Source organism: Pezoporus flaviventris, unplaced genomic scaffold (assembly GCF_033815535.1).
Source record: "Pezoporus flaviventris isolate CSIRO_AGI_PZ_B2104156 unplaced genomic scaffold, CSIRO_AGI_Pfla_v1 ptg000257l, whole genome shotgun sequence".
NCBI lineage: Eukaryota > Metazoa > Chordata > Aves > Psittaciformes > Psittacidae > Pezoporus > Pezoporus flaviventris.
In genome coordinates this window covers 131,139-155,288 of record NW_026892804.1, presented here as the reverse complement: position 1 = coordinate 155,288, position 24,150 = coordinate 131,139, and the positions used below count along the sequence as shown (strand labels likewise).

Sequence of the window (24,150 nt, the reverse complement as noted above, 5' to 3'; positions counted from 1 at the left end):
CTGAAAATCCTGCTTCTGCAGACTTATTCTTCTGAAGAGAAATACACTAAAAAGAAATATAGGAGTGAAATGAAAGGCTTTGATGAGGTCTTTTGTTCATGTGTGGACTTTGACAGCTGCCGTCAAGCTCTATCCATCACAGATAGTTGTGTCAATACCTCAGTTTTGAAGATTTGGACCTTGGTATTTTAGCAGGATGCAAACAACCAAATGAAAGAAAAAGCAGGAAGATAGATTGTGGGAATGGGAACTGCTTTGAATCCACTGGCTCTATGGAAATGGGGTGCTCCGGGGCTGTTCCCAAGTCACAGTTTATAAACACAATGTAGTTTCCCAGGCATTTAATCAGCTCTCTCAGCACTGCACATCTGAAAGGGTGATCCTGCCTGCTGGAATCCACTAGGGAAGTGCTCCACAGGATTCCCTCTGCCCGGATCTGCAGTGCTTGGGACACAGTGAGACATCCTGGATCTTTCCTTTCTCAACGCAGCTCTTTGCATTTCACATGGCAAGCACTTGGAGTAACAAGCCGAGTAGAAAAATGTGAGAAATAATGCATTTTGAGGGCCAGCAAGTGCTTCTGGCCCTCTTTGTGCTTCAGGTTGTTCAGGAAAAGATGATTTGTCATTTATTTTATATGAGAAGGTGAATGCATCTCCCCCCAACAGCTTCCTCTCGTGCTGTCTGTGGGCTGCCGCACAGGAATAACGTGGCATTGAGGAACTGCCATGGTGGAGGGGTGTTGGGCTTTGATCTGCCTCTACCTTGCAAAGTAGCAGGGTAAAAGAGAAATTGGAATTTCATCACTTTGTTCCCCCGCTGTTTCTCCAGCTGCTTTCTTTCAGATGGATTGCATTTGCAATGGAGTTTTAAATGAAGGAGGAATAAATAGCAATTGTCAGTTTATTTTCATGTCTATTACAAGACTGAGCTTTTATTGTAAGGAAGGGCTTAATCCTGCAATTTTTTGCCCAGCGGGGCTGTCTCATTGAGTCTGGCTGCCTGCATGTTTGCACCCATGGGAACTCGAGTAAACGGATTGCAACCAACAGGTCTGCATCCAAAAAGCAGTTGGTTATTGCTCAGCCTTAGGGTTTTGCCCACCAACTGGCAGATTTCATGACTCAAACGCTGAGATTGATTCAAGCGTGCTTGGTTCATATCAATGCAAGTCCTCAATAGCAAGATATTCAAAGGCAGATGCAAGTTGCCAGGCTTCTCAAATGCATGTGGCTCCTTTGAGAGCTGCTCTCTCAGGTTCTACCCATCTCATTTAACTCTTCTGACTGAAAGCTGTTCTGTATTCTTGTGCAGTCCATGGAGGTCACCACCAAACTGCAGATTCTCCCATTCCAAAGCAGAGGATGGAGAGGCCCCTGAAAATGGGTTTTCCACTTTCACCAGCATTACGTGGGTAGACCAGATAGCTGAGTCAGGGTGTGCAGAGCTGGCCAGGCTGAAACCCACCCTTGGTTACTAACAGCGTGATGCGTCAGTACTTTCCTTTCCCCCCTCAGGCTCCTTTTACATATGAAACTTGTCTTTTTTGGCTAAAGAATACATCAACTGCTTTGGAGTCCATTGTTAATAATAGTAATAAGACAGGTCCTCCAACCAAGTAAAAAGAAATTAATTTCTTTCCATTTCACATTTGCACTAGGGTGGAGGTGATGCGGTTGTCACTCATCTGGAAGGAATTCGAGAGGTAATTACAAAAGGCAGAACTGTGAGCACAAGGAGCTGTAGCTACAGGTTTGGGGTATGGGGTGATGGCAAAGGGGGGCCCCCACCCTGCTCTGTTGATGAAACACAGGGTTTCCAGGTAGCTCCTGGGGGAGTGTCTCCCATGCGCCCTGCAGCTCCAGGCATGTAATGAATTTGCTGCTCTGATGCAGATAGCTTGCTCTGATACAGACTTTCTCCTCCATCAAAGGATAATGCTTGTGCTCACTCAAGCTGCTCTGTAGTTCTTCCTCTTAACCAGACAAAGGGAGCTGTGTTTGGGCAGGTCCCCTCGTGTGAGAACCCCCGTGACGTAGCAGAGGACCTCTGAAAGGTTGAGCAGGCTCCAGGTCCTTTTCCTTCCCTTCTCCTCCTCATTTCTTCCTCCCAGGCTCAGCAAAGAGGGCACGCAGCAGCAGGTGCAAGCCCCAGACCAAGGGGCAGGAGGTCCTTTTCCACCATGCTATAAACCTGGGAGTAAAGTTTTGGCTGAGTTTGGTCCTGGCATTATGCTGATACCAAGGCAATAACTCTCCTTTGAGATTAGGAAAGTGAGTTCTGACTCTGTGAGGGCAATAAAGGCAGCTCCAGCCCCTTGAGTGAGAAATCTGAGCCATTTTCTGCACTCAGACACTGAACAGAGGATACTTCCAACAGCTCTTCCTCACCTCCTCTCCATCTCTCTGCACTGCTGCTCCTCTCCAGCATCCACCTTCATCTGATGATGGATGATGCCCTTTCTCAGACAAGGCTGGAGGTTTTGGAAGTGCCTCTGTGTGTTTTGTTTTCACAAATACATCCATTTGTAAAAGAAGAGCGTGTCTTACTAACCTGCGTTGGTTCACCTGTGCTACCTAATCTCAGCTTAATTATCAGTAAAGCCAAGGCTGTAATTTAGGTTAATTGCTTAAATTAAAGCCTTTGGGTTAAACTTGGGCTGCTAACCTAAATTCAAACCCTACTCATTTTGACCGTAATTTACTATTTCATCCAAAGTTAATGAAGCCTTGCTGGTCACCTGAGCTTTTTCCATGGGGGACCACGGGACTCCATGTGCTCCCCACATGGATGTGCTGTGGGGATGGGCACCTCTGGGAGACCTCCTGAGCAGGAGCCCCGTGTCCCTGAATCTCATTTCCTGAAGGGATGAATTAGGATGAACTCCTCAGAAGCTTTCCCATAGGTGTTGCCCCGCGATGGGTGTTGCAGCCCTTTGAGCCTGTTCCCAGCAGTATCTGGAGGCCAGTCAGCTATAACTACCGATGGCTTTGAAGTGTAGGTGTGACCTGCTTTCTCCAGATAATTGTTTTCTGGGCTAGCAGGGAGACACTGATGCAGCCCAGGGATTTGGAATAACTTTGCCTTCATTACTGCTGTTGTTGCCAGATGCTTTATACAGAGCAGGGAGGTCTCCTTTCCCCTCATGGCTTGTTGCACCTCGAAAGAGCCGCTGACCATAGGTGGGTATGAGCTGATACCTCCTTTTTCCTATCCTGCTGGCAGCACTGGTGCTTATTTGGTGGTACCCAAAGAAAGCCAAATGTCCCAAATTGCATTGCAATGCTTTCTGAGCCTATCTTTATCACCTTTAATCCCTACCCTTTAACTCCTTGAAGCCCTGAACAGGGCTGCTGGGGCTGTGATCTCCACTAAGCTTCACATGGAAACCAAGATCTTTCAGCACTGAAGGTTGTTGCAGCAGAGCATCTGTAGCATCATTAGTGATTTAGTTAACGATATGTAGCAGCATTAACGGTTAGACTTGATGATCTTAAAGGTCTTTTCCAACCTATTTGATTCTATAATTCTATCTCCTGCTTTCTCCCTGCCCCAGGGTACATCTTTTATCCCGGTAAGGAAAACCAAGCCCTGGAAGTGGTGCTGCTGGGAAGTCTCATTTCTTCTTGACCAGCTCTGTGCCTGCACATGGCTTCATCCTGCACCAAGTGCTGCTCCTGGTTCGAGTTTCCTTGTGAAGAGCTATAGCACCTGTGTGAAGTGTAACATCTCCCTGTTAAACCGAATCTGCTCAATGCTGTTCTCAGAGTCGGTAAGATAAACAAGGATAATTCATGTGTCCCAGGAGGTGTATCCAGTCGTAGAACTGTGGAATGGTTTGGGGTTGAAGGGACCTTAAGATTCACCCATTCCAACCCCCTGCCACTGGCAGGGACCCCTTCCACTGGAGCAGGGTGCTCCAAGCCCCTGTGTCCAACCTGGCCTTGAGCTCTGCCAGGGATGGGGCAGCCACAGCTTCTCTGGGCACCCTGTGCCAGCGCCTCAGCACCCTCACAGGGAAGAGCTTCTGCCCCAGAGCTCATCTCAGTCTCCCCTCTGGCAGGTTCAAGCCATTCCCCTTGGCCTGTCCCTACAGGCCCTCGTCCAAAGCCCCTCTCCAGGTTTCTTGTAAGCCCCCAGCTTTACAAAGCCGTAATTTCCTTGCCCCTTCCCATGTGCTGGAGGGGACGATCATGGGGTGAGCCCCACTCCAGCCCCACCATGGGACCATCAGGGCTTCAAGCCCTTGCAGAGCAGCTCCGTGCCTTTCTCTTGCTCTGGGCCCCCACCTGCTGGAGACACCAAGGTGGATTGTCCGGTGCTTGCACACCTCTGGGGATGGATGGGTCCCGTTGACTCAGGAGCTCAGGCGTTTCCATGTGGGAAGAGCTCCGGCATGCCGAGTGCGAGGTGCTTTTGCCTTGCAGATATGCTGATGTCCCCCTCTCCTCTCGCTCCTTCGGGGTCCTACATGGGTGCATATGGAGTTTGAAGGGAATGAGGGGTAGGTTGGTGGATACCAACCAGTCTCCTTTTAGGATCAGCATCCCCAGTGGGCTGCAGGCTCTTTCTCATCTGCTCCCCTTCCTGCCCTGGCCCCTTTCCTCACTCGTGGTTCATGCTCCAGCTCCTGCCTCCATTGAGTTCCCACCTCCCGCCTCCACTGAGTTCCCACCTCCCACTGTGCTTCCTGGTCACTGCTGCCAAAACCCTAGAGCCTCACAGGGAGCAGGAGCAGGGGGATGCCCACGGAGCCACAGGAGAGAGCCCAGGAACATCACGGGAGCCTGGCTGGAGCCCTCCATCCAGGGAGGTCATTGTAGCCTCCCCAGGGGGGCTGGATGGGGATTGGGAACCCAAGTGCTGGGGGCGCCTTGGAAGGCCTCAGGTTCATACAAAATGAAGCTCAGGCCCCAGAACATCCTCTATTGAGGAGCAGCCATGATACCTAGTGAGGCACAGGGTGGCTGCCCCATCCCTGGCAGTGTTCAAGGCCAGGTTGGACACAGGGGCTCGGAGCACCCTGCTCCAGTGGAAGGGGTCCCTGCCCGTGGCAGGGGTTGGAACTGGATGAGCTTTAAGGTCCTTTCCAACCCAAACCATTCCATGATTCAATGCTCCACATGTGCCAACTCAGGAATCCCAGCTGAACCTTTGGTGATTTCATTCCTTTCCCCACTCCCCTGTGCTCTCTCCCTCCTGCAGAAAAGGCAGCTTTGCAGTTAACCACCACAGTGGGATTCATCCAGCTTTTGGCTCAGCCTTGGGGCAGCTTTTCCTCCCTGTCCCTCAGTCCTTCATCCATCCACCCTCCTTTCCACCCTCCTTTCCACCCTCCTTTCCACCCTCCATTCCACCCTCCATTCCACCCTCCTTTCCATCCTCCTTTCCATCCTCCTTTCCATCCTCCTTTCCACCCTCCTTTCCACCCTCCTTTCCATCCTCCTTTCCACCCTCCTTTCCATCCTCCTTTCCACCCTCCTTTCCACCCTCCTTTCCACCCTCCTTTCCACCCTCCTTTCCACCCTGTCCCGCAGCCTGAGTCCCAAAACTGAGTTTTGTTTCCTCAGGACAAGGCTCCTTTCTCATGAACTGCCCACAGAGAATCCCCACTGTGCCTGGGGCACACGGGAATACCCAGAGCAGAAGAAAAGCCAAAAAGCATCAGATTTTAAAAATGACAAATGCTCTTTATTGGACCATACAGTATGGTAGGCGTGGAAGTGAAGAGGCGGTAGCCATGAGGACAAGGGATTAGGAATCAGTGTCAGGAATCATTCATACACACAGAAAGCAATAACCTTTCCCACAGGTGCCTGAGAAAACAGAAGGGGCTGGAAAAAATACCTTTAGTTGCAGACAAAACATTTGGAGGTTGTAACGTGGGTTGTGGACAGAGGCTTTCAGAGCATCTGAGAGCTGTTTGCATTGCTGGGGACCCAGGACTGAGGATTCACGAGGCTGTCGCTCTTGTTTTAGGATGAGTGAAACGAAGTTGCGTAGCCAAACACGGTTGTCCCCATTCAGCAGAGTGCTTCCACTTTGCTTTAAATGTGACTCCAGAGGGAGAACAGGGGAAGAACAAGGACTGTGCTGAAAGAGGGCCACCATGGCTCCCCAAAGCCCTGTCGGTGACCAGTTACAACCTATGCCTTAGCCAAAGATGCTCCAGATTCTCGTGGTTGGGATTCTGGTCTCCCCCCCACTGCCCTGAAGGTGGAGGGATGAGGACGGAGGAAGGAGAGGGTCTAGCGTAGCTATTTACACCATCGATCCATAGGGCAGCACTTGCTTTCCGAAGGCAGGAAACACGTCGTCGTCGTCCGCGGAGGGGGTTCCTGTGCTCAGCATCCTTATCTGATGGTCTTTTTGCTAGTGGTGGTCTTGGAAACGATCCTCACGCTGCCTCCCGTGCTGGAGCTGATGCCTCGGCTGCTCCCGGAGCTGAAGGTGCTTCCCCCACCATAGCTGAGCCCCCCGCTGAAGCCTCCGCTCCCTCCGAAGCCGCTGCTCATGCTGTAGCCTCCACCGCCGCCTCCCATACCAAGACCTCCTCCCATGCCCAGGCAGCTGCCGCCACCGTAGCCCATCCCGCTGGAGCTGCTGACCACGGCTGCAGGGAGACACAAAGTCAGGGTCCGGCAATCCCACCGGGAATGCTGCAGGACCCCACCATGGTGGCAGGGGTGATGGATGGTGCAGGACCCCCACCATGGTGGCAGGGGTGATGGATGGTGCAAGACCCCCACCATGGTGGCAGGGGTGATGGATGGTGCAGGACCCCCACCATGGTGGCAGGGGTGATGGATGGTGCAGGACCCCCACCATGGTGGCAGGAGGTGATGGATGGTGCAGGACCACCCATCCAAGGTGGGGGATCCTGCACTATCCATCGCCCATATGGCAGGGGTTGAGTGAGCAGGGGTGGAAGGAGGGGAGATACTTACAGACACTCACGGCTCCGACGCCCTCTCCGGCAAGCCTGTTGGGAAAGGGGAAAGTAAGCAATAAAGGCAAAATGCAGGCAAGAAGGTAGAACATTAGCCACTGGGACCATCTAGTCAGACTGTTGTGGCCTTCAGTGGAGACTGGTGGGGTATGTCTATGTCATGGGTGAAAGGTGGCAATGCTCATTTTTGTTACACCATCAGGTGCCAAGAGCTGGAGGAACGCTCCTTTTTGAAGCTCAGAGTTATAACACCCTTCTCTCTGCCCTTGTTTTACACCTCCTGGTGCTCCAGCCCCTGGGGAGAGTTCTCTCTTTGAGCCCAAGGAGATGTGCCCTGATCTGAAAGAGCAGAGAGCAACAGCTCCATGCATTTGCCCTCACCTGCTCTCCTCTCCCTCCAGCAGCTTCCTGTAGGTCGCGATCTCGATGTCCAGGGCCAGTTTGACGTTCATGAGCTCCTGGTACTCACGGAGCTGCCGGGCCAGGTCTGCCTTGGCCTTCTGCAGAGCATCCTCCAGCTCGGACAGTTTGGCCTTAGCATCCTTGAGGGCCATCTCCCCGCGCTCCTCTGCCTCAGCAATGGCTGCTTGGAGGGTGGCACACTGAAAGCAAGGAAAACAGACAATTATTCGACTTGGGCTGTCCCAAAGTGCTCTCCTGAGTATAACTATGGTATTGTTGGTACTGGCTGGTGGCTCCCCAGATGGCAGTGAGAGCTCCTGATGGGCCATCAGGAAGGTGTCACAGAGTGGGTGACTGGGTCACTGAAGCCATCATTGTGTCCCCCAGGAAAAGGAGAGGCATCTACAACTCTTTGCTCTGCTGGGGTAGCTTAGTAGATCACAATTTGCTTCCCCAGCAAGAAAGTGGCTATCACAGCACATCCTTGCACTGAGGGACCTCCTCTGGTGGGCAGACACAGAGTTTGCCATGTCCTCTTTAATGCAGGGGGAAAGCCTGGCCTTCCAGCCCTGCTGCAGTACCAGGGGCTGGCTCTTTTCACGGTTCCTGGCCACCCTATCTCCTCCCACCGGCCCTGCATCGCTCAGCAGCTGCTCTGCAGGAGCATCCCCCCTCTCACCTGCTTCTTCACGCTCTCGATCTCATTCCGCAGCCTCTGGACCACTCGGTTGATCTCTGAGATTTCCATCTTGGTGTTGCGCAGGTCGTCGCCGTGTCGCCCAGCGGAGACCTGGAGCTCCTCGTACTGGTGTGCGGAAAGGAGAGTGCTGGTTAGGCACCTCGGGGCTCGGGAGGGTGAAGGGGCTTCAGAGTGCTGCTCTGGGTGAAGGTTAAGGGGCAGGGGACACATTCCTTTGAGCAACCTGCCTATGGAATAACAGCATTTGCTCTTAATTGTTAATGTATATTAAGGCAGCTGTTGCATTGCATAGAGCACCTATGGGTTGCTACTAGTAAGAACCTGGAAGGGAAAGAGGAGTGCTCTGTGTTTATGTCCAGGTGTACCAGTGACTGTTTGTGAACCCAAGGTCAAGGCATTTAAGCATCTTGTCCCTTGGTTTCACCACGAGCATGTGAGAGTGGTCAAGGGTAGCAGCCCACAAGCACTCAGTGGGGATCTGTACGCAGGAGTCTATTGCAACATGCACAGAAAGATAAATTCATTCCTCCATCAGTCCTGCCTCCCACCAGTTAGTGTGGTGCCCCTTAAATCCCAGAAACCTGTCAGTCATTCATGTTCCCCACCTTATTTTGGTACCAAGCCTCAGCCTCTGCCCGGCTCCGGTTGGCGATGTCCTCGTACTGCGCTTTGACCTCTGCGATGATGCTGTTGAGGTCCAAGTTACGGTTGTTGTCCATGGACAGGACCACGGAGGTGTCAGACACTTGCTGCTGCATCTGGGACAATTCCTGCAGAAGATGCAAATAATGAAGTTAACGGTCTGGTGTCTGGGGTGGAAACCACACAGATGACGGGAACCCTCTCTGCCGAGCCATTTTCTTGCATTCCCCCTTGCTCTGCTCTCACCAGGTGCCCTTTTCTACCTTATACTTGCATTAGGATTTCAAAGAGGCAGTGACCACCTTCTTTTTTACTACTGGGCACGGCGGCTGGAGCACCGGGGCATGGAGAGCTGTACAGCAGGGAGCTGTGGAGGATGTTCCTGTGGGGAGGGCTGGCTGCTTACCGCTTCGTAGAGAGCTCTCAGGAAGTTGATTTCATCTGCCAGCTGATCTGCTTTGGCCTGCAGCTCGACCTTGTTCATATAAGCACCATCGACATCCTAAAGAAAAGGAAAGCAAAGATTTCTGGTGAAACCACAACCCAAAGGGGCTTCAGGACGCCAGTGGGACCATCTCTCTGCTTCCAGGTCTGTTATTCTTTGGGCTTGTTTTTTATGTTGCTGTGATGAAGGTTTGGTTTGGGGATTATTTTTACTGTAATGTTGGACATTTACCGTGAGCCAGAACAAGGTTCTTGGGCAGAAGGCAAAGCTCTGACTCATGGGGATGTGACCAGAGACCAAGCTGAATTGAGCCACAAGAGGCTGGGTGGTTTGCAACAGTGCAGCTCCATTGGCATAGAGAAGGTCATGCCCATCCTTGGCCATAGGAACACACAGCCCATCCTCCTAGACATGCCACCATCATATCCTGGCCCAGCTGTGAGGTTGTAGAACCCCAGCTCCCACCAGCTTTGCATGAACTCTCTACATGCCCAGGGAATGTCACTGTCCATCCCATAGCTCCCAATTCACTCACCTTCTTGAGGACGACGAACTCGTTCTCTGCACCCGTGCGTCGGTTGATCTCGTCTTCATATCTGTTAGGATAGAAGAGTGAGAGGGTTTGGGTGGGAATGAAGAGCAAAGCCAGCATGGGAAGCAGCAATGGGACCACTCCAGTCCCAAAGCATTAGCTGTAGCTCACAGACTTATTCCTTACTCCCACCTCTTTGCAGTCCAAGGCAGATGCAAATGATTACTGACTTTGAACCTGCAAGACTCCATCATATGAATAGTCTCATCTAAAATGAATAGATTCTAATCACTGCCCTTACAGTCAAGTTCATACATAAATGTGGGCAGATTCAGAGCCCATTTCGGTAGGAAGCAGGAGCCGGATTCTTGGTGACCTTTGCCGAAAGCAAAGTTGTGCAAAAGGCTTTCAACAAAGCTGCTTTGCAATGCCTACAAATATATAATAATGTAATGATTTGATATTTGATATTATAATAATGCTAATGGCTCTGAATAACCCGCTGCAGCATTTAATTAAAGAGAAAAGCCTCTGATTCTGTAGCCGTGGTTGTGCAAGAGCAGATCCTTGAGCCCCAGACTGTTTCTGTGGAACTTTTTATGGCTCTGAGCAACATCCTCTCATCAGATAATCAGGGCAGGGCAGCTAGAACGTAGACAAAACATGTAGGCTCTTGAGGCAAAGACCTGGATTTTAAAGGCAGGTTCATGCCAGTTCTTCTAGCGTTGGCAGAGATATCCCTGCAGATGGATCTCCAAGCGGACATGGGAAGAAGAGGAAATTAGCCAGAGAACTGGGAACAAACTCTGGGTCTGAAATCAAACATGTTCTCTTTTCCGGGCAGTAGCTCTAAAATTGAGACAACTTCATTTGTCGTTTTTGGCCTGATCAATATTTCTAAAAACCTATGATACATCTGAAGACCTGAGGGCCACCGAAGTACAACATATTAGAAGCTATGTCAGTCCATCCTGTCAGCTCTAAATGTCCTCTCCTTGTGTTCCCCCCCCAAAAAATCTGTCTCTTTATATGCTTAACTATCTAATACAAGCACATTCCAGGTCTCCAGGGTGTTTTTCTCTATTTGCACTTGGCCAGGTCTGGTTGAATAAGGGGGAGGTTGTTCTCACCAGACTGCAGCCAACTGAAGATGAGCGTCCTCACCTAAAAAAAACACCTAAATGTCCCTTGTAGTCAGCAGATGCCAGCTGGCACATCCTTAAAATGAGTCATCCCACCTCTGCTGGGGTGATCATCCCTTATCTCAGGATGGGATTAATTTCCCTCCAGGGAAAATCATTTTCTTTGACAGTAGTCAGAGAAAAGAGCTGAGCATCTTTCACGTGATGAGTGCTGAGCACACACAAGTTGCCTGGTGCCCTCTGGAAAGGCTGGAATTTCCTTTGGAAGAAGAGAAGTGGGGGGATTTTGGAGCTGACAGTTTATGGCTATGGTTCCTTCCCTTTTTGCGTGTCTATCAGACTCATGAGGTATGCATTTTTCTGTCTCCAGGTCTATTATTTTGGGAGATTTCTGTTACACTGGAGCACCTTCCCACGGGTGCACTAGTTCTGTGCTAAATGCTGCTCCTGCACCTAAGAAATCTGGCATAAGCAGAGGTAATTCTGAGACTAAGCTTTGCTTTGATATGTTCATTTTGCAAGCTGGAAGAGGATCCCAGCACAAACCCGAAGGGCATCAGTGGGCATGAGCCGCCTGCCCTGATTTTCCTGTCTGTTAATCATTTATGCTACAGAGCATGATTTCTTACTTGTTCTTGAAGTCTTCCACCATGTCCTGCATGTTCCTCAGTTCAGTGTCCAACCGTCCCCTCTCTCCCATAAGACTGTCCAGCTGCCGTCTGAGGTTGTTGATGTAGGCTTCAAAAAGGGGATCAAGGGACTTCCTGGTGACTGTGTGACCTTGCTCTTGGAGCAGGCTCCACTTGGTCTCCAGCACTTTGTTCTGCTGCTCCAAGAAGCGCACCTAGGGAGAAACAGAAAACAGGCACATGTGTTTTAGCCTGGAATGCAACCATGGGAATGGTTCACGAAAGAGCCCCGCTGTCAGGATAAGGTGGGATCATTCAACATGGAAAGAAAAGGTCAAGAGATGCTGGGACAGTCAGGGGGAAGGTTTTAGGATCTTCCTAATTTAGGGCACTGGAGTCTCGAAAGTATCAGAAGATGTTTAGCTATGTTTCTCAAGAGCTATTAAGCAGTCCAGACACTTGCAACTTCAGGTGTTTTTACCCCCACTAGATGCTCAGCCCACCTTACTGGTTTAAACTGGTGTTATCCCATTGAGTTGTGTAGAGCTTTGCCATTTTGCAACCAGTAGAAGATCCATCCATCCATCTATCCATCCATCCATCCATCCATCCATCCATCCATCCATCCATCCATGTTCTTTACAGGGAGGAGTGGGTTTACTTTTTCAATAAATAAGGTGATGAAGAACTCATCCTTGCAAAGAGGAAACCTGAGACAGTTCTCAGTTTTCAGCCAAACCCACGCTGTTTCTTGGCTGGGATTAGTTCAGACAAACCCCTAAATCCAAAGGAAGTTTCTTCCTGTTGCTTTTCCCCAAGGCAACTGATAACACGATGATGTTTAAGACCAAACTCTCACCTTGTCGATGAAGGAGGCAAATTTGTTGTTGAGGGTCTTGATCTGCTCCCGCTCCTGCGTTCGCACCTTCTGGATTTCTGGGTCAATATCCAGCTTGAGGGGTGCGAGGAGGCTCTGGTTGACAGTCACTTCATGGATGCCACCAGGTGGGCAAACAGGGAACCCGGGGCCACCTCGACCACCAAATCCGGGACCTCCCATCCCAAATCCACTGCCCAGCCCATAGCCTCCACCACCTCCTAAGCCAAAACCAGCTCCTGCTCCACCACCATAGCCAAGACCAAAGCCAGATCCTCCACCAAAGCAGTATCCACCACTGGCTCCACTCCGTAGACCTCCGACTGAGCTGTAGGAAATTCTCTTGCTTCCACCTAGGTTATAGAGACTTCTGCTGCCGAAGCCACCACCAGCTCCGAAGCCTCCTCCACCTCCGGCTCTTCCTCCTCCAACTCTGGAGACAGAGACGGAGCTAAAACTGCTTCTGGTACCACTGCCACCTCCTACGATAGCAGAGCCTGAGCTAAAGCCCCTCATGCCCCCTCCAGTAGATGATCTGAAAGAGATCCGACTCATGGTGTCTTGTTCGATTGGAAATGCAAAGAAGAGGAGAAGGAGGAAAAAAAAAGGGCTGGGAAATAAAAGCTGTGCAGCAGGAAGAGAGCAGAGGGCGATGGAGACAGAAACCCCTGTGATGGGAGAGCTTGGGAGCCTCCTCTTTTATCTGCTTGGAAAACTTGGCACGGGAGTTCAGAACTTGACGTGCCTTGCAGCGACTTGCCTTGTCAAACACACCTTGGCTATGGGGAGGTGCTGAAAAATGCATTGTTTGCAGGCAAGAAAGTAACGGAGTGAGGGAGCTCCCCCCTCCACTAAAGCCTGCCGCTCTGAGTCATGGAATTAGAATTGAATGGGACGACTTGGTCTGTGCTCAGGGGCAGGATCCAACACGATTCTCCCAAGACCCTGGGAGCCAGTTTTCCTTAGGTGAGCCAAGCGCTCACTCGCTTGAGTAAGGTTCCTTGCACTGAAGCTTTTTCAAGGAGAAGTTTAGGGTTTAAAGCATTGCACAGCAAACAGGGCAGCAGAAACAGGGGCTTTTCCAAGGCTGCCAGCTCTGGGACTCGGAATGCGTGTCCTGTTGTTGGCTTGGGAAAGCTGGGGGTGAAGGTGACTTTACTTAACAGCACAGCTCTCATGGTTTCTTTTGGGAAAGGGATCTAAATGATCACGGGCTGGAAGTGAAGGGCTGAGTGGAAGCTTTTCGTGGCATGATTTTCTGGGATCTTTCTGTCCTCATTGCAGGAAAACTGAGAAATCGGTTACCAGGACTTTCAGGGACAGGAAATAAATCCCTGTCCAAAAATAACTACAAATTAGATTAAATAGTACGACGAGACTTATAAAATTGTTATTAAAAAGATGTTTGAAATGATTGCTCTCCCTTTGAAACTCCTTGTCAGGCTCAAGGTTCAAAAGCTTCCTGTGAAGTGGTTTTCTTATCACTTCTTTCCCCCCCACACCCTGTATTAAGCAGCAGTTTCCACGTCATTGCTGGCTCTCCAAGATGTTCTGTAAAGGGGAATTCACCCTCTTTTCTTCCAGCTCCCTCCCACTCCCTTCTTCCCTCTGCTGAGATCATTCAGGTGGAAAATTTTCCTGAAATAGCCTTTGCCTCTTGATGTTGGGCTCTTGGGTTGAACCCTCACCGAGGAGCTTCAATCCCCATGATGAGGCTGGGCCGTGCTTTAGGACGGTGTAAAGGCAGGAGAGCGGGGAACCTCCTCTCCTGTGCCCATGAAGAGCTGGACACAGGTTACAAGAGAAGATATCCGCTCCTTCCCACCTGAAATAACTTCTGCAAACTGGATTCTCCCCAGCCACATCCTTGTGCCGCTGGGACGGACCACCTTGGTCAAGCTCAGGGTCAGGTAAAACAACAGTGCAGGGCAGAGACATGGAACCCCAAGCACCTGAATCAAAAAGGTTCTTGAAACTGTCTACGTGAGCAATAAGTACAGGAGCTTGATCCAAAACGAGCGGCTTAAGGGTATCTGCTGCAGCTCATAGCTTGTTTCTGTTGACGTGTTTCCAACCGCCTTTTTCTCTGTCTGGGAACTTGAAAGAACCGAGCAGAAGGGGGTTTTTGTTTTGTTTTGTGTTGTGTGTGTTTCCCTCCTCACTGCAATCAGGAGAGCTTCACAATGCTCATCTCCTGCAAGCCCTCCTATCGCTGAGCGTGAGTCACCGGCACCCGCGGGGCTTGGGGCGAGCTATCGGGAAGCCGATCCTTGGAGGTGCTTGGAGCGGGTGTTGCAAGGCAGCTTCCCACTGAAAGGGAGGTGGCCGGGCGGTAGCAAGGGGGTGCTCTCACCTCGGGAGTGGAGATGCGGGAGCCTCCATGGTGCTGGAAAAGCAGTTTCACTGGGAGAATTGCACCCACACATCCAGAAGCAAGGAGCCCCCCGTCTCACAAGTGATGCACGGTGGCAGGTAACCCCGATAGTAACACCGCTGGGGTTACGCTGGTATTGAAAACAAATAAACTGTGTTTATTTGGCAGATGTGTGGAGATTTGCTTCCCTAATCCTGCAGATGTGAATTGGCACATGTGTGCTTCATCTTGTGGACGGGGGCCAGGCAGAGAGCCTGCCTTTGACTTCCAAAGAGCTATGCAAAGTCACACCTGGGAACCAGCGCACAGGCTGCAAGGGTTTTAATTAAAGCAAAGAGAAAGGCTTCGTGTTGAAGGCAGTCATTACCTCCCCAGCTCTTCTAGGAAAGCCTGTTGCTGCAGACAATGGTAATTAAGTGGAATATTACAAAGAAGTTGGAAGAGTAAAGCAAATGATGGTTTAGGCACCAAAACAAGGAAAATGCTTGCAGAATCTCTCAGTCCCCCCCAGTTTCTTTGCTGGGCTTGTGTTGCTTATGCAGTGTCCTGGTGTAGCTGCTCAGGGCTGCAGGTGGGCTGTGTTTGCTCCCTCAGACAGGAAGGTTTCCTGCAGGATGTCATAGACTCCCGGACTGGTTTGTTTTGGAAGGGACCTTAAAGCTCATCCAGCTTCAACCCCTGCCATAGGCAGGGACACCTTGCACTAGAGCAGCTTGCTCCAAGCCCCTCCAGTGTGGTCTTGAGCACTGCCAGGGATGGGGCAGCCACAGATTCTCTGGGCACCCTGTGCCAGCGCCTCAGCACCCTCACAGGGAAGAGCTTCTTCTCCATCCTAAACCTCCCCTCTTTAAGTTTAAACCCATCACCCCTTGTCCTCATGATGTCCATTGCTACAGTCCCTAATGGAGGGTCCCTGTGTCAATCACAGAGCCAGGATTTGCTGCACAGGGGTTGCCTGGAGGGCGAGGGCACTGCTGGGGTGGAAGGTGGGCTTGGGATGTGGAGCATGGGGAGGAGGAACGGAGCCAGCTGAGATGTTTGCAGCAGCTCTGCTGCCTGTGAGCACCACTGTTGGGCTCTGCTATATGGGCTTTTTCCAGCTCAGGGTGGAATAAAGACATTCAAAACTGTTAAGGTTAGTTAAGGTTAGGTTGTCATTAGCTGCGTTAATTCCTTACACCCGTGCTGTGTCATTCAGTGCTTGCACTGAAATTGAGGTGACTCAAAGTTTGGTTTTAGCCTTCGCTGGTTTTTGTTCTGTCTGTAGCATCCTCTGCAACAGCAGGGACTGAGGAGCTGGGTTTTGTCCCCACACTTGGGTCTTTCTTACTGTGGCTCCTTGGATTCTCTGGGAGAAGGGAGCTTTGATGCTCCCGTGTTTTGGTGCATCCGGGTTTCAGTGAGGTTTTGCTGCAGCTGTTGTGAGCGTCTCCTCTGAACCTGCCGGGGCTTGCTTGCTCTTCCCCATTTGCTGTGCTGAGTTATGTACAGCCAGGATATGAAGAGGTCAGGGCAGAGCAAAGCCTCTGACTCTTTGAAATGCAATAATGTGTGAGTGGTTGTCTGAGTTGGGTTTCTTCCCCCCTTTTCTCTTCTTTATTCTCCTTTTGCAATGATGGGCTGACTGAAATACCGGCATTGCTTGGTGAGTTGCTCTGCTCCAGCTCACCAAAACCCATCCTCAATCTAGATCATCCTGATAAATGAGGATGTATCATTTATGCTCTTGGGTTTGCTACATCATTGTAAGAAAGCAGACATTAAATACTTGGGGTTTGCTCATGCTGGCAGGGGGACCCTCTCTTCCATGGAAGAAAAGCTTTTGGATTAACCCCAATCCTATGTTAAGAAATGAATGGTGATTCATTTTTCTGTCACTTAATGGATAAACCCCCTGCCCCCCCCCCCCCTTTTCTCTGATTCTTCAATTTAATTTCAAGATTTTCATTATTATTTTATCAAAATTTTGAAACTTTTCCCCTGAAGTGAAGCAAAAATCCTCTTCAGTTGAAGGTTGGGAGCATTTCATGCTACTGATTCTGGTTCAGACTAAAAAAAGATGTAGGGACACATAAATTACAATCCAGTTTTATTGGACACATTCCAGAAAGAGAGAGGAAGGAAAACACAGCATTGTATCGCTACCATTGGGATATAAAAAGCTGCAATTTTCTTTGTAATGGTACTTCCACACAAATAAAAAGACATGCTGGAAGGCGAGAGGGGTAAACACCATCAGAAAGGGGAAACGCCATCAGTTTGAGGCACTGGTGTGCTCCTGCTCCCAGTTGCCTCATTTGCCATGTAATGGGCTGAAACCTGGCTGCACTTTTCAGTTTACCAAATGTCTTCCTTGTAGCAGAGAAGCCCACACTTGGTGGAGGTGCTCAAATGCCCCTTGGAGCAGTGTGGACATGGGCATTTGGGTGGATTTTCAGTGTGATTTTCAGTGTAATTTTCACTGTCTCAGGCTTTCACCTTAACTGCTGCTACCAGGACAGTGGGGAGCTCATCAAGACTTAGGCTGTTGGATGATTCTGGCATTTTTTAAGCCTTTCCAACAATACCCTCAGGACAGCAACTCAATTTAACTGCAAACACAGATCTGGCTTTTGGAGAACTCCCTGCCTCAGTTATTACTTAGAATGAAGGAATCCTATCATTTAGGAAACAAGCCCTTTTCCATACATTGTGGATCAGTCAATGGTGGCTCCTCTGACCGAGATCATGTGTAAGGTGCCACTAAGGGCAAACTTTCACTTAAGAGAAAGGACAGGAATGGGAGAGTAGTTGGGGCTTCCTTTTGCACAAGCTCGTTGCAAGTTAAATCCACATTCCTGCGAGTGGTGCTTTTTAGATGGAGGTATCTCAGCTTGCTCTGAACCACTGGCCGGGCTCTTGTGCTTGACTTCACAGAGCTGCAACGCTCAGCACATCTGGAAGAAACATGTTTTTCAAAGCTCATCTGGGAATGGGGAAAAGAGGGGTTTTCCATCGCACTCGGCTGACTCAGAAGTGGCTCCTAAAGGGCTCTGTGCTCCCACAATAAGGGATGTTTTAAGAAGGGCCCCACGCTTGCAAGCCACTGCCTGGGATCTTTCCGTAACCTCCTGGGGTATTTCTACATAGCAGAAAAATAACCCACGTCTCTGATGAAGATGAGTTGCTTAACTTGAAGGACTGAGTTTGGTTCATCCCAGCAGTGAAGGCAAAGCAGGCTGAACTGAAGCCAAGTTCCCAGCCCATCCCTGGGCTTCTGTGGGCCAGAACTGAGCTAAAACCCCAACTTACTGCATCTTCGCTGCTATTTGATCTGTCTTAGCTGATGGCTGTCAGCTAGCCACAATGACAAACAAGCTGCTCAGCCTCATTAAAAGCAAACAAACAAGCAAAGAAGAACCCCAATTCCCCATTCAGAAGATCACTTAGGCCCGTGGTTTCCTTTTAATCCTGTTTCAGGTGCTTTGAGACATCTGGTTCATGTGTGTGGTGCTGCTTTTCCTCAACTGTGATCCAAATGCAGAAGAGCTACGGTGCAAGGAGCCAGGACAGGGTTGTGTGGAAGGGTGGTGGTGGTCAGGAGTGATACAGGAGTAATGCAGGAGCAATGTGGGAGTCATGCCTTTGGGGAGGGTCTGGAGCTGGTTTTACTCGGGCTCTGTAGCATTCTTCAGGCTTTGACTTTTTATGCTCTTTTTGCTGGAGGAGGTTTTAGAGACGATTTTCACTCCTGGGTTGGAGCCTTTTGCACTTCCAGAACTGAAATTCCCTCCGCTGGTGCTCAGAGTGCTGCCACCACCTCCTCCATAGCCAAGACCACTTGCAGTGCTGAGACCACTGCCTCCTCCGAATCCACCTCCGAGGCCACCACCACCCCCAAGTCCAAGTCCTCCTCCGCTTCCAAAGCTGTAGCCTCCACCACCACCTCCTCCAAGGCCAAAACCGCTTCCACCACCTCCTCCAAGGCCAAAACCGCTTCCACCACCTCCTCCAAGACCAAAACCGCTTCCACCGCCTCCTCCAAGACCAAAACCGCTTCCACCTCCTCCTCCACTTAGGCTCAGTCCACCAAATCCTCCTCCTAACCCAGCTCCACCAGCCATGCCAGAGTTGGAGCTGATGACGGCTGCAAGAAAAAGCAATGAGAGGGTTGGACATGTGTTTGGCAGACACCCAGTTCCGCAAAACACCATCCTCAGGACCTCAACCCACAGGACTTGAACCCAACTTATCTCTTCTCTGCAAGACACTAATGCTGGTTGGAGGGCTCTGGATGTGTTATATTGGGCAAAACCTCCCCGTTCCCAAGGTTGCTCACAGTCTCTGCTCCCAGTGGGCCCAAAGCAAGATAAGCACTGCGGTACTTACAGTAGCTGATGGGGTTGAGTCCTTCTCCACTCAGCCTGTTGGGAGCAGATAGAGGGGAGGTAAGAGTAAAGTAAAGGAGACAGGCAGGGGCAAAGCAACCATCACTATTACTCCTGCAGGAATCTTGTGCTTACCTGCTCTCCTCTCCCTCCAGCAGCTTCCTGTAAGTTGCAATCTCGATGTCCAGGGCTAGCTTGACGTTCATGAGCTCCTGGTACTCACGGAGCTGCCGGGCCATGTCAGCTTTAGCTTTCTGCAGAGCATCTTCCAGGTCAATCATCTTTGCCTTGGCATCTTTGAGGGCCAGCTCCCCACGCTCCTCAGAGTCTCCAATTGCTGTCTGCAGGGTGGCACACTGCAAGAGAAGGGATTGGGACTCCTAAACGCTGCTTTTCCTTTTGGATAAGGAAACAAAACCATTCTGGGTTTTAGTGAGAAAAGTGGGTTTTAGTGAGAAAAGTGATGACTGAGGTCATTCACCCATAGCTAACATTACTGGAGTTGAAATGCCAGCCTGGCAAGAAAGATTGAATAGATGTCATCGCATGGTACCCTTTCCAGGAGAGAATTCAACATGTTTAATGAGATACATCTTACTAATGTTCCTGATCAGCAAAGCAGAGCTGTGGTGCTAAGGGACCAGAGGATGGGGCTCCACAAGCTCCATTTGCCATTCCTACCTGGTTCCTCGTGTTCTCTATCTCTGACCGGATCCTCTGGATCAGCCGGTTGAGCTCAGAGATTTCCCCCTTTGTGTTGCGCAGGTCATCCCCGTGCTTCCCAGCCGTGGCCTGCAGCTCCTCGAACTGAGGTGCAGAGGGAAGAGTAAACCACTTGGACAAGATATGGCCCAAAGAGGCAAGGGACAGCAGCGGTGTTCCCCAGAAATGCATCCGTGGCATCTGTGGGTCTGTTCACCTTGGTTTGGTACCAAGCCTCCGCCTCGGCACGGCTCCGGTTAGCAATGTCTTCATACTGAGCTTTGACTTCAGCTATGATGCTGCTGAGGTCCAGGTCCCGGTTGTTGTCCATTGACAGGATGACGGCGGTGTCGGACACTTGTGCACTGAGCTGAGCCAGCTCCTGCAAGGAAGCACACGGGATCCCGGCTGGCTGCACTTACCTTTGCCATTGCCATGAATGGTGGCAGTCACTGTCCAAGGGTGACAACAGGACAGAAATCAGGGGAGGAGGGTGTCTGTACCGCATCATAGAGGGCTCGAAGGAAACTGAGTTCATCGTTCAGAGCATCCACCTTGGCCTCCAGCTCCACCTTATTCATATAAGCAGCATCCACATCCTGGAAAAGAGCAGCCATGGGGACATCTGCAGAACCTCTTCTGTAGCTCAGCCAAAAAACGGCCAAGCCAGGAGAGGAGGCCTGGTCTTCCACCACTGCACTGCTGCTGCCAGCCAAGCTCTACTTGGCACATCCCCTGGCAAAGCACCCAGAGGACATCTCTTGGCCAAAAGAAGCTCTGCGTGTAACGTTGTGAGTGGATCAGGTAGGGGATGCAGCCCTTTGGTTTCGGTACCCACACTAGTGACCATCTTTGTTTTGCGTGATCTATTTTCCCAGGCATCCATGTGTGTATGTTGTGGGGCAGGAGTGGGACAAGAATTTACTTCCATCCTCCGAGCCCCTCCATTCCTTTCTCCCCAAAACCACAGTCCAAATGACAGCTTTTAAAGGATGAGGATGCAGCTCCATGAGATCTCCCATCCTTTAGGACATTCCCAGCCTGTGCAACGGTTAAGGTTAGATCAGCATCCCTAACACCTCCTGTCTCACCCACCTTCTTCAGCACCACAAATTCATTCTCCGCGGCTGTGCGTCGGTTGATTTCCTCTTCATACCTGCAGGGATAAAGGGAAAGACGTGATGGATCATACCTTGGCAAACAGAAAAGTTGTACAGGTCGGATGGAGAGTTGTCTGGGCTGGGAATGGTGATCCAAATCAACCTCCTGGAAACCGCCCTGCTCAAATTCACTAGAATCTGATTTCTCCAAGGGTTGAAAAGAGATTTTGACATAATGCAGATGGAACAAGGAGGGTAAAGCTGGTTTAGATGATTTTCCTTTACAAGTGTCATCACATGTTGTTGTGTTCTGGCTGAGTTTTCCAATTGGAAAAATGTTGATGGACAGACAACCTTTCTGCTGCTCTTAAGGAAGGCAACATGGGTTCTGCAGGGAGAGAGACCTCACATGAGTGGTATTCAGAGGGGGATTAGTTAGGTACTGTGTTATGGGCTAGAGCACAGACTGGAGATCCTCTTTTCCCCCCTTTCCTGTGGAAAGTTTGATGAATCTCTCAGGCTGATGTTTGACCTTTCAGAAAGCGAAATTTAAGCGAATTAATCCTACTGCCTAATGCTCAGATGAGCCATTTGCATCCCATTTCACCCCAGCGTGCCTGGATGTGCTGCTAACAGGCACTCACTTGTTCTTGAAATCCTCCACGAGGTCTTGCATGTTCTTCAGTTCCCCATCCATGCGTCCTCTCTCGTTGAGCAGGGTGGCCAGCTGCCGTTTCAGGTTGTTGATGTAAGCCTCAAAGAGTGGGTCCAGGCTGCTTTTGCCTGAGCTGTTTTTTTGACCCTGGTCCTGCAGGAGGGTCCACTTGGTCTCAAGCACCTTGTTCTGCTGCTCCAGGAAGCGAACCTGAGCATTGGGAAGCAGAAGAGGCTTAGCAGAGGATACCTGTGAGCATGCTGATGGCCAGGAATCAGTAACTGGGACTGATGCATGGCAGCACCCAAGGCAATCCCACACTAAGAGTGTTAAATCCGGCTATCAATATCCTCTAGATTATCTGGGGCTGTCTTAGCCCACCCAGTAGTTAAGCAAATTTTAGGGTTAGGGTTAGGATTAGGACTAGGGTTAAAAGTTATGGTTAAAGTTATGGTTAGGGTTGGGATTCAGACTCAGTGGCCAGTTCTCTTTAGAGACAATTTAATTTGGCAAGCCAATGAGCAGTCATTAGAAAATGTGGGTTCAGCTCTTTCAGCACTTGCTTTCTTCAACATCCTTTGTTTTTTTTCTGTCTTTGTTAGAGATATTCATCTTCCTTCATTAAAGCTAAGATCTGAGTACTACAGGTTAAAAGACAAGTACGTAATTGCCTTTCCTTTTGCTCATATATAGTACATATTTACAGGAGTCAAAGCCAAGGAAGGACTTAAGTTGAGTCAATTTAAAAAGGACTTTAGCTTGCAGGCAATAAAGCAATAAGGACTAAGACATCTGCTGCGATTCTCCGCAGAGGGAGCTGGGTTAAGCAGCTAGATCTGGACCTGAAACTGGCTTGTTCCATTTGGCCAAATATATCTTATTTCTCAGGCAAAAACCCTGGATCTCATCCTCTTCTTACTAGTTTCTGGTCTAGTTTTCTGCCCTGTAACTGTTCAGAAGAACGTTCTTTTTGAGTGCTTTAATGATGACCTGCAGAATAGGAAACATGCAGCAGACTGTAGATCTATGAAGTTGTACTTTGGCAGCTACAAGGCTGTCTCTCTCCCTCTCAATCACATTCCACAGCACTTGATGAAGTCTCACCTTGTCGATGAAAGAAGCGAACTTGTTGTTGAGGGTCTTGATTTGCTCCCTCTCATCTTTTCGCACCTGGTGGATGTTTGGGTCTATCTCCAGGTTCAATGGCGCCAGGAGGTTCTGGTTGACAGTCACTTCTTGGATTGTACCAATTCCAGGTGGGCCACCACCAAGTCCCATTGGGTTCCTGCCACCACCCAGCCCTCCACTGAACCCTCCCAGACCCCCTACTCCACCAAAGCCAAACCCTCCACCACCTCCAGGTCCACCACCAAAGCCAAGCCCGCCAGCACCTCCACCAAAGCCATATCCACCACCTCCACCACCGAGACCAAGCCCAAGACTGCCGCCAGCTCCACCACCACCAAGTCCACAGCCACCACCACCTCCCAGGCCAGAGGCACCCCCAGCTCCACTCCCGAAGGCAGCTCGGAAGCTGCTTCCAACACCAATGGATATTCTCTTGCTACCACCAAGGTTGTAGAGGCTTCTGCTGCCAAACCCACCACCACCACCACCGCCGCCACCTCCTCCAATGAGCCTTCCAAAACCACCTCCACCTCCTCCAGATCGTGCCACAGACATGGAGCTAAAGCCAGCCCTGTTGCTGCTTGGAATAATAGCTGAGGCAGTGCTGTAAGATCTGCCTCCACCTCCAGCTCTCATGCTGTAAGTTTGCCGATTCATGGCAGCAGGAGATAACACTGGCAGTGCTGAGAAGCAGCAGAGAATGCAGCTCTCGGATGGGAGGGCGTGCAGGATGCCCCTTTTATCCCTGTGGGGATCTGGGCTTGGTTGCATGGAAGTCCAGTGATCAATTTGGTGCCTTCATGGTTTTGACGTGCCAGGCAGCCAGCTGTCTCCATGAGACTTGTTAAACCCTGATTGCACTCAAACACACCTCTTGGAGCTGCTGTGAATCTGCTCAGCTAGAAGAGTTAGATAACTCCCTGAGTTCTGGCAGCGAGAGCTCCTGCTCCCTTAGTGCAAACCCTCTGTACGCTTACAGAGGTGGATTATTTCATTTCCTAACTGCAAAACAAGATAGGGAAAATAAAGAAAGGGTGAAAAGAACAAAATAGCTACATGGGATTCTCCTGTGCTGCTTATGCAGTAGATCAGTAGAAAGCTTAGTGGAGAGTCCTCTGAGGTAACTCAAGTGAAAGGCAGTGGCAATAAAATGGCTAAATCTGAACAAAAATATTTCACAGTGCCTTCACAGAGCACAGGAGTGATGCTCATGAAGCCTGACATCTCTTTCAGGGCTCTAATTTATCCAGTTTGCCCATTCACACCATCATGCAGAGGCCTTCGTTTTGAGCTGGCTAGTACAAAGAGGTCCTGATGCATGATTTTCTGCTGAGACACTCTATTTAAATGTCACCTCAAATGTTGTCCATTTAGGTTTTAGTCTATGGCAGGTTTCCTAGGCTTCCTTTCTAGAGGTGTTGGCATCTCTAAAGGACAGCTCCATCCCACCCAGAGGCTGCCATTGCAGAGCCTCCAGCCATCTGATGATGTGGTCGACGTGTTTTC

General features: G+C 50.2%; 2 protein-coding genes across 2 annotated transcripts; both read right to left on the bottom strand.

Moving 5' to 3' along the window:
- Window positions 1-6,353: 6,353 nt before the first annotated feature.
- Window positions 6,354-12,873, bottom strand: LOC133263223 (keratin, type II cytoskeletal 6A-like). The gene is made up of 9 exons (XM_061442935.1): window positions 12,301-12,873; window positions 11,442-11,656; window positions 9,674-9,734; window positions 9,100-9,195; window positions 8,657-8,821; window positions 8,031-8,156; window positions 7,331-7,551; window positions 6,948-6,982; window positions 6,354-6,613 (listed from the first exon to the last, which is right to left on the bottom strand). Exons 1-9 carry the CDS (start codon window positions 12,871-12,873, stop codon window positions 6,354-6,356), a joined length of 1,752 nt encoding a protein of 583 aa, XP_061298919.1.
- A 4,950-nt stretch (window positions 12,874-17,823) lies between these two features.
- LOC133263220 (keratin, type II cytoskeletal 5-like) lies at window positions 17,824-23,557 on the bottom strand. Its single transcript, XM_061442933.1, has 9 exons — window positions 22,621-23,557; window positions 21,506-21,726; window positions 20,857-20,917; window positions 20,265-20,360; window positions 19,979-20,143; window positions 19,741-19,866; window positions 19,195-19,415; window positions 19,061-19,095; window positions 17,824-18,818 (listed from the first exon to the last, which is right to left on the bottom strand). Exons 1-9 carry the CDS (start codon window positions 23,413-23,415, stop codon window positions 18,340-18,342), a joined length of 2,199 nt encoding a protein of 732 aa, XP_061298917.1. The 5' UTR covers window positions 23,416-23,557; the 3' UTR covers window positions 17,824-18,339.
- Between the last annotated feature and the right edge of the window lie 593 nt (window positions 23,558-24,150).